The sequence below is a fragment of the Carya illinoinensis genome, chromosome 16 (genome assembly GCF_018687715.1).
Source record: "Carya illinoinensis cultivar Pawnee chromosome 16, C.illinoinensisPawnee_v1, whole genome shotgun sequence".
NCBI classification, from domain to species: domain Eukaryota; kingdom Viridiplantae; phylum Streptophyta; class Magnoliopsida; order Fagales; family Juglandaceae; genus Carya; species Carya illinoinensis.
In genome coordinates, this window is record NC_056767.1 from 2680981 (window position 1) to 2697271 (window position 16291).

A 16291-nucleotide genomic window follows, 5' to 3' on the forward strand; every position below is an offset into this window, starting at 1 on the left:
TCACTCCCGTTATCATCCTTTTTTGTCGCGCATCCATCCTCCCCATGTGTAATCCATCCACATGTGAAGCATATCTTTGGTAACTTCTCATAGCGAAAATTAATCCAAAGTTTCTCTCCCTGGACATTAATGAACCTTCCTTTTGCAATGGCTTTGCGCAAAGGCATAGCTACCTTCACTCTCAGGCATTTCCCCCACCCTACTCCGTCACTCTCCACGTCAACTTCCATGCATCTCCCTACTGAGTCACCAATCCGTTTCCCCCATTCCATCGACATACAACCTAGAGGCAGGTTGTGAATCTGTATCCAAAACGTTTCATAGTCAAAAGCGATCCTCCCTGGTTGCATGACCCCATCATAAGGCACTAGAATAAACAATACATTGTCAAACAGCCACGGTTTGCCTTCGAGGACTCTTTCCTTATCTGCGTGTGTGGCAAAGGTTATCACGAAGATGTTTCTCTCAACTTCTTGAAACACAGCTCTTTTACTGATCCTCCAAATCCTAGCCATCGTATTTCCAATAACCTCTTTCCCCACATAGCGCTCAGAGCATACCTTTCCGATCAGACTCCTCTCACCCTTCCGTTGGATCTCTATTTCGCTACCGTTATCAACCTCAATAATCACTTCCTCTTCCTCCGTGAGGCTAAGGTGCCCCCACATATCCTCTAAACCTTCCATTCTTAGCCCTCTATTCCTTTCCGATCGGCCTCAGGTGGTCTCAACAAGAGACTCACTTCCTTCACCACCTCTGGGTTCGACTAGAGTCTAGACCGGAGAGGAGACTCCACGCAAAACCAAGTTTCGTTACTTTAATTCTTTAGTTTTATGACAGTGATATTCTACGTTACTATCCATATATTTTAAACAACAAACTAGGCATACATGCCTCAAGCACATAACATCTTTTACTAATTATGTAAAAATTTATAAATATTATAATAATAAGATGAGATGAGTTAAAAGACTATCTTAATCCAAATCGAGCATGAGAATTTATCTCAACTCATCTCATCTCAACATTCGAGCTTAAGAGAGTCTTTCAACTTATCTCATATCATCATTATATCTTTTATAAATTTTTATATAAAATATAATAAATAATTCAACTTTTTTAAATTTTAAAATAATAATATTAAAAATTAATATTTTAATAATATTTTATTTAATTTTTATTTTTATCTCAATTTATTTCATCTCAATTTATTATTCAACTAAAACAACTAAATGATTGAAATAATTGTTGTCCTCGATTACAAAAACTAAAATAAAATAATTCATGTCCTTCTCCCGGATAGCGGCAGCTGCGACGTTACAGAGCTACCCCACAAGTACTCTAGAACTACGACATTATTTTTTTCTCAGTGCAACTTCACTTTTTGAGTGTAATCAGTTCAGTCCAATTTGATTTTAGGTAAAATTTATGATTGAATAGCTATGTATTAGTTTTATATTTTTAAAAATTAATTATGTATTGGTTATTATATCCAGTTTTATCGATTTCAATTCGTTTTCTAATTTTAATATATTAAATATATTAGTATTTAAAAGAAATATGTTGGCAATTTATTAGGTAATAAAATATATTTAATATATATATTTTATATTTAAAACATATGATTAAATAAATATTCATATTTAAAATTAAAATATTATATTATAAATTATAACATATTATTTCATACATAATTATATATAAAAAAATTATATATAATATATATAAAATATATTATATATAACATTAAAAATTAATAAAATATATATAATATGTGAACCGGTTCGGTCCAGTATTGGAAAACGTAAAACCAATTCCGAACAGGATTTGACCTATTTTTAAAATGAATGAACTAATTTCCGACGGAATTAGTCGAAAACCGGATTGAAACAACTTATCTAATCCAGTCCGGGCCGATTTTTCAATTTATTTTTACACCCATACACTTTTTTTAAACCGCCATTCATTTAGCATATACCATGTATCTAACATCCGCTGTATAATTCTGTTTATTTATTTTTACTTAAAGATTAAGATAGAACTTGGATGATGAGATGAGATGATTTTAGATGAAAGTTAAAAATTAAAAGTTGAATAAAATATTGTTATAATATATTTTTTAATATTATTATTATTTTATAATTTGGAAAATGTTGAATTGTTTATAGTATTTTATGTGAAAATTTATAAAAATTATAATGATAAGATGACATGAGTTTTGATGATTTTATTAGCTAAACCTAACCTAGAAAAGTATTTTTAATAATTTTGTAATTTTTTTAAAATATATTTTAATAAATAAAAAAGCATAAAAAAAAAATACGCGTTGGATGAGAATTCTGTGTGTAGCATTGCCCATCCTGTAGATACTAGATATCTTAAAAGGTGTTAATTACTCATGGTGGATTCCTTGCTTTCATGGTCTACTTATCATAAGAAAGGCATGCATTTAGGCTTGGTTTAGATAATGAAAATCCTTAATTTTATCTTATTTTAATATTTAAATATTATAAATATAAATATTTTTTAATTTTAAAATTTTAACTTTTTTTATTTAATTATTAAAAATTTCTTAAAATTTCAAATAAAATATAAAAAACAATTCAACTTTTTTCAAATCTTAAAATAAAAATAATATTAAGAAATTATATTATAACAATATTTTAATATTATTATATATGTTTATTCAATTTTTTCTCTCTTACTTTCTAAAAATTCATAAAATATCACAATTCAAATCACTTCATTATTATTTACTAATTATTTTACTACTATTCATAAATTATTTCATCTCATTATCTAAACTATGTCTAATAAGAATAGATTCATAGGCTAGTAAAGTAACATTTTAAAATATAGTACTACGTTAATAAATATAAATAATTAATTTTTTTTAATAAGTAATAATTTTATATAATATCATAACAAATCTTAAATTTAACTTTACCTTTTACTCATTTAATTAAATATTTTATGTATTATTAACCTCCTTAATTTTGTTGTTGAAAGTTATATTTTGAGTATTTTAATATTCTTTTACTTAATAATTAAATAAGTGATTATTAATAAAGTTATATATTTTTTAAATTTTTTATTGAAAAAGAATGTAAAAAAAATATTTTTAAAAAAATAATAAAAATAAGAATTACAAATTTACAACAGCAGTACCCGCTGGCACCGTCCCTTCATAAAAGCTTGTCCCCTATCTCTGCCTGTCCGAACGGGATAAGATCGAACAACAACTACGGAAAATGAATAATGATACTCTGCCAAATATACAATTCGTTTACCACTTAGCTGATATATAATTAAAAAAAATGACAAAACAGTACTATAACACGGGAGAAACGTGGCCGGTGAAAACATGAAGGGTAGCGTCTGACGAAAGTGATTTCACATCCCGAGGCAAAAGTAGAGGGGACGAAAACGATTCACGTGATGTTTGGGAATAAACTTTAGAAAAAGTAAAGATGTATTCCCGATAAACTATTAGGCCCTGCTTGGTTACATAAGATGAGATGAGATGAGATGAGATGTTTTAAATAGTAATAAATAAAATATTATTATAATATAATTTTTGAATATTAATTTTATATTGGGATTTGAAAAAGTTAGATTATTTATTATATTTTGTATTGGAATTTAAAAAAAGTGTAATGATGAGTTGAGATGAAATGAGATGAGATTTTTAGTTTTGGCTAAACAAACAAGGCCTTATTCTCATCCGCTATTATTTTCTTTCTACAACCCCACATCTTACGTTGATTTCCTTTTTATTTTTTTCTTTCCTTTTTTATTAATAAAAATGAAAGAGAGGTTTGAGGAGAGAGAGCTTGATAAGAGAGAGAGAAGAGCGATTAGATGAGAAAGAATGAAATGATGGATGAAAATGACGAGAGTGAGTCAAATGATGAGAGAGAGAGAGGGGGGGGGGGTTGACAAGGAGAAAATAAAAAATTAAAAAAAAATTGAGAGGAAAATAGATGAGAGAGATAACTTGACTAGAGAAATAATTTAATAAAAAATGATAAGATAAGATAAGATAAAATAAAAGTTACGATGTGATGATAGAGAGTTTGAAGGGAGAGAGAGCTTGAAGGAGAGGGGTCCGTGAGATTGAGGAAAGTAGAGAAGAGATAGTGAAATGATGAATTGTTTTGTATGAGATTTGCGGTGTGAGGTGTCTACTAATTGATCAATTATTTAAGGATGGTGACATGCTAACAACTTATTTATAATTTATAAATAATTTTAAATATAATAATATTTTTTATTATATTTAAATACATCAAATCAAAAATAAAAGTCAAAATAATATTTAAAATAATATTATTTTATTGCATAATTGTATACAAGTTGTTAATTAGTAGGAAAATTTCTATTATTTAAATGTTGAATTGATTTGAATTTACTTAAAATGAAGATTGAAAGTTGAATAAAATATTATTATTATTTTAAAATTTGAAAAAGTTAAATTATTTATTATATTTTATATTGAAATTTGAAAAATTGTAATAATTAAATAAGATGAATTGAAGTGAGTTGAGAATCCAAATTGGCCCTTATAAAATAAGAAGATGACAAGGTATAAACATTTTTTATCTCATCTCATCTTAATATACATACATTATAAATATAAATATTTTTTAATTTCAAATTTTTAACTTTTTTATCAAATCATTATAAATTTCCTAAACTTTTAAATAAAATATAAAAAATAATTCGACTTTTTTCAAATTCTATGAGAAAAATAAAATTGAGAAATTATATTATAACAAAAATTTTAATTTTATAATATTCTTATTCAACTTTTTTTCACTCACTTTTCAAAACTCTATAAAATATCATAATTCAAATCGTTTCATTACTATTAACAAACAATTTCACTTATTCATAGATTATCTCATCTTACTATTCAAACCAAGCTTAAAGATAAACTCGTGGGTTAGAAAAAGAACATTTTAAGACCTTCTGAAGTTCCACGGGCAACAAAGATATCTCATCTTGGCTGCTCTCATCTTCCCCCTTTGTCACCTCAAAAGCCAAATCTTCCTTGGCCAATATCACGGCAAAGCAATGAGCTCCACCTCTACACAATTTCTCAAAGATCATGCCCTCACAAGATTTTAGTTCCTTGGTTGGCAATGCCTTCCAAACCCTCTTCTTAGATCCAAGCTTAAATTCCATGGTCATCTTGTCATAATCATGAATCACTTTCCCAACGCTCTTAAGTCAAATGTTGCCTAGTACCGCATCAAGTTCTACAAGTGCTAGGACATGCAAATCCGCCACTATTCTCACCCCTTGCACATTCATCTTGACCTCTCTTACAAGTGCTTCACACTTGAGCTTGTCTCCATTTGCAACCTTCACTTCAAAAGGTTCAATTGTACTAGGCTTCAACCCCTACCTTGGCCACAACATTGGCATTGATGAAGTTGTGGGTAGACCCACTATCCATCAATAAGGATACCTCAATCTTCCCAATCCATGCCATAACCCTCATGGAAGTGGGTTGTTGGACTCTCGACATGGCATTGAGTGAGATCTCGGCATCTCCACTATCCTCACTAGGTTCGGCGTCTTCATTCTCCAACTCATGGTTGGAAGACTCATCATGCTTATCATCCTCAAGTAGCACATATGCTTTGGCCGACTTGCATGTGTGCTCTCTACTCCACTTCTCTCCACACTTGAAACATAAACTCTTCTTGATTCTCTCTTAAACTTCCTCTCTTGACAACTTCTTCATCTCATTCAACTTAGGCTTGGAAGTCCCCTCATCAACATCTCTATCTTTCCAAGGATTTTTGGTTTGCAATGATGTAGTGAATTTGCTCCCCACATCCTTGGATTGGCGCCTATCATAGGAGGAACTCTCCTCCCATATCTTGGCCATCCTCATGACCTCTTGGATTTTGGTGGGCTGCTTCAATTTGATTTCCTTGGCTATCCAAGACTTCAATCCATCAATGAATGTCCCAACAAGGGCCTTCTCGGACCAACCTCTAACAAGTGTTTGAAGTTGCCGGAACTCCTCTGCATATGCCTTCACCTTGCCATCTTGTTTCAACTTGGCAAGTTGACCATGATGGTTAATGGTCGGGGATGGTCCAAATTGAAGGAGAAACTCCTTCTCAAATGCCGTCTATCCCAATCTTCGTCTCTCCTTGGCATATTGGTCTCTTAGTCATCTCCACCACTTACTTGTTTTGCCTTCTAGGTAGAAACATGCCGTAGACACCCTCTCAAATCTTGGCACCTCATAAGTATGAAAATAATTGTCTACCTTATCAAGCCACTTATATGGATCTCCCCCATTGAACTTAGGGAAGTCCACCTTTGGCCTCTTAGGTCCTCGGTCATAAGCCCGGTTTCCTCCTCTATCTTTGTGGTAATTATCACCATTTCTTCTATCATGATGTCTTCTATCTCTCTCATGGTAATTGTGTCTTCTCTCAAATTAGTTGTCATGGCCCAAAGGCCTCTCTTCCTCATGCTCATACTCGGCCTCAAAGTCATCATCATGTCTTGGCTTTTCATATCTCACCTCTTGACACCTCTCTCTTATACTTGGACTTCTATAGTGGTTGCCATCTTGGATCCATCTTTCCACTGCAATATGGTCATTCTCAATTTGACTGCCTCTTCTCATTTCAACTCTAGGTGGCTCATGCATAGACTCGGTCACACTTGTCTCTACACCATCGACAAAAGCATCTTGCCTTTGTCCATTAGTCTCATAGCATTGCCCTTGGCCTTCAACAAGTCTTTTCTCTAATCTTTCTATGCTCTCGTGTGTTTCTCTCCTCATGGTATCCATGGCTTTCCTATTTTCCTCACTTTCACGAGTAGTGGCATTCAAAGCCATCCTTAGTTCGGCCATTGTAGTGTTGACCTCGCTAAGAATGGCCATGACTTTGGAAGTATGCCTTTCGAGAATCTCTATACGTTCCCGGTTGGAACTCTTATTCCATTCGGCTCCTAGATTGCTCCCGGACATGGTGCTTGCAAACTAACCCTTTGAACAACTTGCAAACTGACTTGTAAACTGAAAATTTCTGTTTGGTGGTGCTTGGACAGCAACTTGGACTCTCTTTGGACATTATAATAGGCCTCAAAAGTCCAACATTGAGTTGCCTACCTTTGTGGATGGACAACCCCTCTTGCACAACCTTCAAGGGTGGCCGACCCCTTCAAGTAGCACTATTCCAACCTCCTCCTCAACCTCCAAACTTCAATAATCAATTTCACAACCAATAAAAAATAAATAACGTCGAGGTCCTCCGTGGACCTCCCAATCAAATTCACAAGAGTTGAGTTAACACGTCGTTTACTTCTTGGAGAAGTGAAAACTTCTCAAAAACACCAAACAAGAATCTCCTCTCAATGAAAGCACCAATTTAGTGTTGGAAACCTCAGTCAAGTCCCCAAACACTAAGGTTGTCCTCGCCTTGGATCTCCTTAGATTGACCGATTGCCTAATCCATCTTGCTTGGTTCTTGTGCAACAATGGCAATGGTGGCAATTTTGGTGAGGTGAGATTAAGTGTGTAGGGTTGGTTTGATGTATGGTAGTGGTGAAAAGGATGAATGAAATGATGGGACTCCAAAGCAAGTGATGGGGCGCACGGCTAGAGGGAATGCACTAGGGTTGGCGCCACCTTGGAGTTTGGCTGGGGTTTGGGCATGTAAAAGGCTAGGGTTTGGATGGAAGAAGGGTTGCTAGATTGTAGGAGGGAATCTTGGGGATGAGGGGTTCGGTTATGGCAAGATCAGATGGAGGGATAAGGTGATTGAGAAATTTTAGGATGTCTCCTAGAATTTAGGGATCAAACTTGGTGAGTAAGACTAATCACCAAAAATGAAGGAGATGGATAAGGAAAAGTAATTAAGGACCCTAAAATTTAGGAATTCCCTATATGGATAGTGATGGGTAGCTAGGGTTAGGGAAAATGGATGAATGGTGCTTTGGGAAGTGTTGGCCGAAAATGAAAAATGGATGGGCAATGTGGTGGCCGAATATGGGACTATGGGAAACAAGGTGGTAAGCATGTGGTGTATGGAAAATAGATTAAAACAGGAAAAATATGATGAATATGGAAGGATATGAAGAACACGCATGCACCTTTCAAGAACACAATGAACAACTCACTCCAATTCACACAAAACACCGAGATAAAGAAAACCTTATAAATTGATAAATGAATCACATCAATTCAATGAATTGCAAGGTGATTATTCTCTTCTTGGGATCTACAAATTTCACCAAAAAAGTCCAAATGCAAAAGCACCAATGATCGTCTCCAAGCACTATGGCTGGCCACACAATTGTCAAAATGTCTAAAGATTCCTAATGAAATGACTAAGAGTTCTATTTATAGAGTTTACAATTTGGAAACCCCCAAAAGATCCCTAGCAACTTAAAATGAATAAATAAAGCAAATCAAATAATAAATAAACAAGTAATTAAATAAAACAAATAAAAAATAATAAAATAGATAAATGGCCCCATGGTGGCCGTGTCATGCAAGGCCCATGATGGGTTATGGTGGTGCATGGCCCACGACTGGGCTAGTGATCCTGGTATGGTCTACGGCTGGCTGCATGACATGGCATGAAGTATAACCATTATCATGTGCCTAAACCTGGTATTTCTTTAGAAACCTCTATTAAACTCCTACAAGGAAGTCAATTGCAGTGTAGCCTATTTGGCATGACTGGTTAATATTGATATGAACACACACGGTTACTAAGTTCAGTTCAATCTATTAAACCAACATGCCATGCCTGCAGTTGATATAGAGTCTAGTTCGTAGTTCAGTTCTTTGTATGTTGCGTATGTTTGTTGCGCCCTTACATAAGACTAGGCAAATTATATAAAGAGGATGGATAGGTTCTGGTGGACATGATCCGTGTACCAGATTGGGCATTTGAAGCTGCTGGTCAGGAAACAAGAGGCCGGGCCAAGATGCTGCTGCATACCATCCTGGACTTTACTTGACTCCAGCACAGCTAAGCATTCAGTTGCCCCTAACTTTTTTCCTTTTAAATGATACCCTTCTATTCCACATTCCCTGGTTTTTGCGAGGTTGAAACTTTTCATGACCCTGACAGCTATTTAGATGATTTCAAGGCTTAGTTTGGGTACTATTATCAAATACTTAATTATTATTATTTATTATTTTATTATTATTTTTTTACATATTTTTAACTACTATTTATTACTATTTAATATTTTATTATTATTTTATTATTATTTTTTCACTACTATTTATAGAATACTTGAGAATATCTCACCACCTAAATACAACTTAAAACTGACATTCAAATTAGGGCGGTTCAGAAAATTAAGGAAGCATTTAGGCAGTGTTAGTGACACATAAAATGAGGAAAATATATTTTTGGTAGAAAGAAGTAAATCTTTTCTCCATTGCTTGGTGGAAATTCTACAAAATGTCTTGAAAATCTTTTTGACTGCTTTTTATATGCAAAGTATTTACAAAACCAAAACCATGGTGTCGTCAATTTTTTGGCTTTAAAATCTTCACCAAAAGTCCAAATTGGCTCCAATCCTAACAAAAATCATTAAAGTTTTATTTGGTTATACATATTAGATGAGATGAAAATTACATAAAATATTGTAAGAATATAATTTTTAATATAATTTTTATTTTAAAATTTTAAAAAAATAAATTATTTATTATATTTTATATAAAATTTAAAAAAATTAAAATAATCAGATAAAATGAGGTGATTTGTATAACGAAAGGAGGCTTTAATCTGAATTAAACGTACCTTGGCAACCATTGGGGAGGTTTGGTTTCCAACGTAACCGGGATTGCACCTGCAACGGTATCCATTATAGTCGACGAAATCATCATAACATTTGCTATTCCCTCGGCATGGGAAGTCCGACTTTGAGCGAGCAATTTTACACGTTTCAATTCCGATCCCCCAATTAACGACCATCGGAAAGCTCGAATTGTTCGTGTATAGAGCGTGAAGATATTTGGTGGAGAAATTGAAAGCATCTTTTTTAACAATGAAAGCATTGCTGCAGGGATTGAACTTCCATACTTCTTTGTGCCCAGAAAAGCTCCTTGCTTCGATGGTAAAATCCCATAATCCTCTTGGAATCTCTACCTGGCAACACCCAATTCCCAAACAAGACCCATTGACCACATCATTACTGTCTTGACAAACAGACATGCAGCCCATGGAGAAGTTTCTACCGTTCTTGGTACCATTAAGGTAAGCAATAGTGTCACAACCAACGGCCACGAAAACGTTTTGGGTGTAAGAAATTGAATCGAAGGTAGTTATACGGTAAAAAATGCTATTCACATTCTTGTAACATTCAGAGGCAGGGTACCCTGAGAACTCAAAATGACCATCGAGGGAAATGCTCCGAACAACGACATTTCCATGAATTGGCTGGAGGGTTTTGTTGGAGTTATCGTCTGTGCAGTTGATGAAGTAAAATGGATCGAGATAGCACCCTTTACGAGTGCCAAAAGGATATGGAATTTTAACATCTCCACACCGGTCGGGGCAGTTAGGCTTTGCTATTGGAGCTGCTGCTAGAACTACTACAGAAGCTGCCATTTCTGATGATCACTTGCAAGAGCACCATCCTTGCGAAACACATACCCCTTCCGTCTCTTCTAGGAGGAAACTAGTTTTCGTCTATTTTGTTCGCAGAAGCAGCGCTCCGGACAGATAGACGCTGAAGTTTTAATAGAACTAGTGGCTTTACGGAGCTACCCCACAACTCCAAAGTTCAGTTCTTCTATAGACAACTGCCTGTGGGTAATCCCCGCGGCATCGTCTGATCTGGCATATACCACGCCATCTGATATTTATTTTCAATTCTTCTACAGGCAGTCGGGGAGCTGCAAACGGGATGCAGTCAGCTGACGTGGCATCAGCCGTTAAAAAAAAAAAAAAAATGGCAGAAAAGTTCAAATGCAGAAAACTGTGATCACCAAAAGATTTTGGTTGGCGTGTTCTACAAGCTTCAAGCTTGGGCAAGCGAAAATGGAAGTCTGAGCAGGTTTCGGCTTGGATTTGCAGCTTGTTCGGGGCGTATTCTTCATGCATTCGGGGCGTCTCCTTCATGCTGCCGATTCGGGTCTCCTTCATCCAGCTGATTCCGAACCTTTTGGTTCATGCAGCTGATTCTGAGCAGGTTTTTGTTTTGTACAAAAGTGGCCTGAATTTTTTTTGGGTTTCATCTGGTTTAAAATGTTGAAAGAAGCACGCACCACAAGGGACTGAACCCAAGCGCCAGAGCCGTGGAATAAGTACAACCTCGAAGATTCAAGAGCAAGGATTGATCACCATCTCTTTTCCTTTGGCATTGTCGTTTGTAAAAAGAAACTTGGTAATCCCTTCGTGCTTCTTCTGCGTGTGGGTCTTCTGTAGCGTGTGTATATTTTTGATTTAGATTAATGGGGGAGATATGAATCTGTATGGGATGTGGGTCTTCGTGCTTCATACGCACGCCTGCCAAAACACTGAAAACTCAAATTTTAGCATTTTTATAATTTTGTTGGATCTGTGCATCTTACTCCCATTGTTACTGAGATTGCATTCGGACAGCCCAAGGTGGGTTATAGTCCATGCTAAAAGACCTCTTTTTGAAGCGGTGTGAAAAAGCTAGAAGTTGCCTTCAGGTTTAAACGTGTTTAGCTTTGTTAAGAAGTTGGAAGTTACCCTAAGCTTCAAATTTTTGAAGCTCTGTTCGTTAAAAACCTGGAAGTTTGCTTGAGCTTCAAACGTTTGAAGCATTGTTAAAAATTTGGAAGTTGCCGTAAGCTTCAAACGTTTGAAGCTTTGTGGAAAACCTTTAAGTTGCCTTAAGCTCTGTATCAAGCTTTGTTAAAAACCGAAGTTGCCTTAAGGTCTGTTTGATTTATTGTTAAAAAACTTTTATGATTTGCGTTAAGCTCTGTTTGATGGAGCGGGAGTCTCGAGTCTCCATTTGGTTGAGGTGTCCGTGATCGTGAAATAGGGGATGCATGCATGCAGACACAGACCTGTGAAGCTATAATCTCTACATTTTGTGTAATGCCAACAAAATCTCTGTGTCTAAACATTTATTTTTTACTAACAGATAATATGATGAGATTATAGCACTATGCTTGGTCTCAGTTGAAAGGCAAAGATATTATGATGAGAAATTGACCACGCATCATATGTTTATTTGTTTTGCGAATTGTTTTGGTTTATAGTCCTTCAAATATAGTTGTTATTATCTTTATAATAATAATAATAACAGTCTTTCAAATATATTTGTACTAAAGTTTTTAATAATAATAATAACAATTCTTCAAATATATTTGTTATTATTTTTATAATAATAACAATTCTTCAAATATATTATAATAATAACAGTCCTTCTAAACTAATAATATTATTTCAATGAGAACATTATAGGTGGTGGTGTTGGGCCAGAGTATGCTTTTGAATGCTTTGTTTTATCTCTTCATAAGTTCAAATGCTTTTGAATGCATTTGTTTTATCTTTTCGTTGATGGGGCATATTCCTTGAATTACAAGAGGTTATTTGCTTATTTCCATGAAATGGTTGAATTATATGTTATTATTTCTCCAAGTTATTTGTTTTTTTGCTCCTTGATTAATATGAACTGGAAGACATATCTATGATACACTTTAGCGGAAATCTGCTTATTACACTTTATCCAAGTTATTTGCTTTTGATTTGCTCCTTGACTTTAAAGACTTTCTTGTATTGACTTTTCAGTGATCAGAATTTTTATTTGATAGCATGGGAATAGGGGATGAAAACCCATCTCTCTCAACACCATTCAGTGTAGATCCCTTGACCAAGGTATGTTATATGATTTTTATAGAATTTGTTACGTCAATAGCATGGTTGCTAATTATGTACCGGTCTTTTTATGTTAGGCCATCCCAACCACTGCTCCAAACTTTCCAATTTACATGCACGGTTACTATGGAGCCCCACCTGCATGGTCACCGGCTATTATGCCATATCCAAATGCACACCAACTTCAAGCCAACATTCAGATGGTGATGATTGAAGTTTGTTTCCCCCCCCCCCCCCCCCCCCTCCTTTTAATAAATTTTAATTGCTTTTGTTTTCAACAGAATGATGGTTACCCTTTTCAGCATGGGTTGGGTCGTCCGAATCCTCTCATGGCTACAAGCTCCGGATCGGCCGAAAAATTTGGTAAAGGGGATACACCTAGTGAAAGTGCAGCGCCCTGTTCGTCATCTAGAGTTCAGTCTCAAGGTGAAGAGGATAGGCCAGATTCATGGGAAACAAGCGATGGCAATGCCGGGTCACCCCAGGTAGACGAGCTGGGATGTGGTGATATGATTGAGGAGCCAAGAACAGGGATGGAGTTTAATTCTTTAGAGGAATTAAATAGCTATTATAAGTTATATGCTAAAAGATGTGGATTTGGATCCATGACACAAAGGAGTGAGAGGGATGACAAAGGGAGTGTCAGATATGTCACTCTTGGTTGTGCTCGTGGGGGAAAGGCTTGGAATAAAACGACGAACATGGGCAAACCACGGCCTACAGCTAAGACTGACTGTAAGGCAAGGATTAATGCCTTAAAAGTTGATGAAAAGATGAAGTTGACCACAGTTAATAATACACACAATCACGGACTGAGCCCACAGAAATCGCGCTTCTTCCGTTGTAATCGTGAAGTAAGTGAGGCTGTAAAAAGAGTGCTAGATACTAATGACCTAGCTGGCATCCGAATGAACAAGAGCTTCGGGTCTCTTGTTGTTGGCGCGGGAGGGTTTGAGAACCTGCCATTTTTGGAAAAAGATTGTCGCAACTACATAGATAAGGCAAGACATCTGCGACTTGGATCAGGTGGTGCTGGAGCGCTACGAGACTATTTCTCTCGGATGCAGTACAAGAATCCTGAATTCTTTTACTTGATGGATTTAGATGATGATGGGAGGTTAAGGAATGTATTCTGGGCAGATCCACGCAGTAGGGCAGCATATCAAGATTTTGGTGATGTGGTAACATTTGACACTACGTACTTGACGAATAGGTACGGGATGCCCTTCGCACCATTTGTTGGTGTAAATCATCATGGACAGTCGATTCTATTGGGGGCAGGGTTAATTTCCAGTGAGGACACAGACACTTTTATTTGGTTATTCCAGACTTGGCTGCAGTGTATGGATGGATTATCCTCGCCAGCTATTATTACTGACCAGGACAGAGCAATGAAGAATGCAATCGCTGTTGTATTTCCAAAAACTCGGCATAGATTTTGCTTGTGGCATATACTTAAGAAAGTCCCTGAGAAGCTAGGCTCTCATCGTGCCTACAAAAGTGGCCTGAAAAGTCAGCTAATGAAATGTGTGTATGACACTCAAAATATTGAAGAATTTGAGAAATCCTGGGAGCAGTTAATTAGCACATACACGTTGCAAGAGAATGGCTGGTTGCAAAGTTTGTACTCTGAGCGCACGTATTGGGTACCGGTCTTCCTGAAGGAGTATTTTTGGGCTGGCATGAGTACCACACAACGGAGCAAGAGCATGAATGCATTTTTCGATGGGTATGTTCATGCGAAGACAAACTTGAAGGAGTTCGTCGACCAATATGACAATGCATTGAGAAAGAAAATCGAGAATGAAATCAGCGCGGACTTCCACTCCTTTAGCGTTACAATTCCATGCATATCTAGATCTCCTATAGAGAAGAGATTCCAAGAGTTGTACACGAATGCCAAATTTAGAGAAGTTCAGCAACAAGTTATGAGTGTGCTTGATATGGATCCATATCTACTTAGACGGGATGGTGTGAAGAAGACATATTTGGTAGAAGATGAAGTTCGTGTTGAGGAGTTCTGTAAAAATATTACATATTATGTGGACTTTAATGAGGAAAACTGCGAAGTTAAGTGTTCGTGTGGGTTATTTCAGATGAGGGGGATACTATGTAGGCATGTCTTGTCCATATTCAAATGTAATGGGATAAAATCTTTACCAGCGAGGTACATTTTAGATCGATGGAGGAAAGACATCAAACGGAGATACACTTTAATCCACAGTACATATGACTCAGGGCATCAGCGAGAAGATACTAACAGATATTCAACTTTATTGAATATTTGTTATCAGATGATTACTCGTGCAGCGGGTTCAAAAGAGCATACTGAAGATGCAACAAAAAAGTTAAATGCAATGATTGAGTTATATGGCGACAACCAAGAACCCCCTTCAATGACCAAAATAGGGGAGGAGACAACCATCGTTGGTAGTTCGAAGCAAGTTCTCAATCCACAAGTTGTGCGAGGAAAAGGCAGACCCCCATCCCTGAGGAGAGCATCCAGGATGGAGCAACACATCCGGAAAGGAAAAGCGAAGACGAAGAAAGCAAATTTATTGGGCAAACGTAAAGAGGTATGAATTCTGAAATATAAAAATTATTTTTAATATTCAGTTATTATTTGAATTGATTTATTTATGCAAATAATGTGACTAGATCGATTTTTCTCTTGTTTTGTGTATATCAGAGAGATGGAGGATATATGCCAGCCCAGGACACATGTAGGAATTTATTTGGGCCAGTAGAGATAGATGGAAACATGCAGGTATACATACATATCTTTCTTAAGTAAAAAGGAGGAGTTTTACATATTAACATTAACCACTAATGGGTCAATTCATTTGGAGACTATTTGCCATACTTTTGTGTTTACATTTTGTACTAGACTATTCGAGTCAGCTCAACCTTTGACATTAGCGGAAATCAAAATATGGCTGGGAGTCAAGAAAGTGTAATATTTCTAAACTTTTGATATTTTATACGTTATGTTGATGTTAGCCTAAATATTTTATATTGTCATATTTAACAGGTACTGTTTGGGTTGGATGGATCACAACCTGTACTAGAAGGATTGGATGGATCAGAAGTGCAGAAATGATATGGTGGTTAATTGAAGGAGTTTGTAATGATTTTGGTGGAAATCTGTACAAATTTTGTATTAATTGGGGGTTGTAGTTAATTTTGTGGAAAGAATTGTATTGGTGGTTATATCCATTTCTACATTAATTGGTGGTAAGTGGATTATTTTGTGTAAAGATTCTCAGGGGGCTGGAACAAACTTTGTACAGATTTGGTAGAAAGTTAAAGACATATCCTGTGGAATTGGTGGTTGCAGGAATTTTGTGTAAATAACTAATTGGTGAAAAAAGTTTTGAAATGCCTTAAGTGTTCGACTAGTCTTGGCAGGATTTATGGGAAGTTGGTGGAGAATTTAT

General features: G+C 35.8%; 2 protein-coding genes across 2 annotated transcripts; one reads left to right on the plus strand and one right to left on the minus strand.

Moving 5' to 3' along the window:
- Nucleotides 1–8237: 8237 nt before the first annotated feature.
- Nucleotides 8238–10607, minus strand: LOC122299621 (wall-associated receptor kinase 2-like). The gene is made up of 2 exons (XM_043110009.1): nucleotides 9798–10607; nucleotides 8238–8255 (listed from the first exon to the last, which is right to left on the minus strand). Exons 1-2 carry the CDS (start codon nucleotides 10605–10607, stop codon nucleotides 8238–8240), a joined length of 828 nt encoding a protein of 275 aa, XP_042965943.1.
- A 2184-nt stretch (nucleotides 10608–12791) lies between these two features.
- LOC122299622 (protein FAR1-RELATED SEQUENCE 5-like) lies at nucleotides 12792–15954 on the plus strand. Its single transcript, XM_043110010.1, has 7 exons — nucleotides 12792–12854; nucleotides 12932–13069; nucleotides 13157–14366; nucleotides 14409–15430; nucleotides 15544–15621; nucleotides 15742–15807; nucleotides 15886–15954. The coding sequence occupies exons 1-7, from the start codon at nucleotides 12792–12794 to the stop codon at nucleotides 15952–15954; spliced, it is 2646 nt and encodes an 881-aa protein (XP_042965944.1).
- The last annotated feature ends 337 nt before the right edge of the window (nucleotides 15955–16291 follow it).

What these genes read in the sequence shown, in the direction of transcription:
- LOC122299621 (XM_043110009.1), bottom strand. Translation starts at nt 10,607, where the DNA reads ATGGCAGCTTCTGTAGTAGTTCTAGCAGCAGCTCCAATAGCAAAGCCT.
- LOC122299622 (XM_043110010.1), top strand. Translation starts at nt 12,792, where the DNA reads ATGGGAATAGGGGATGAAAACCCATCTCTCTCAACACCATTCAGTGTA. An exon ending in GTGTAGATCCCTTGACCAAG is followed by an intron (nt 12,855 to 12,931) that starts GTATGTTATATG and finishes TTTTTATGTTAG; the next exon opens with GCCATCCCAACCACTGCTCC. An exon ending in AGATAGATGGAAACATGCAG is followed by an intron (nt 15,622 to 15,741) that starts GTATACATACAT and finishes ATTTTGTACTAG; the next exon opens with ACTATTCGAGTCAGCTCAAC.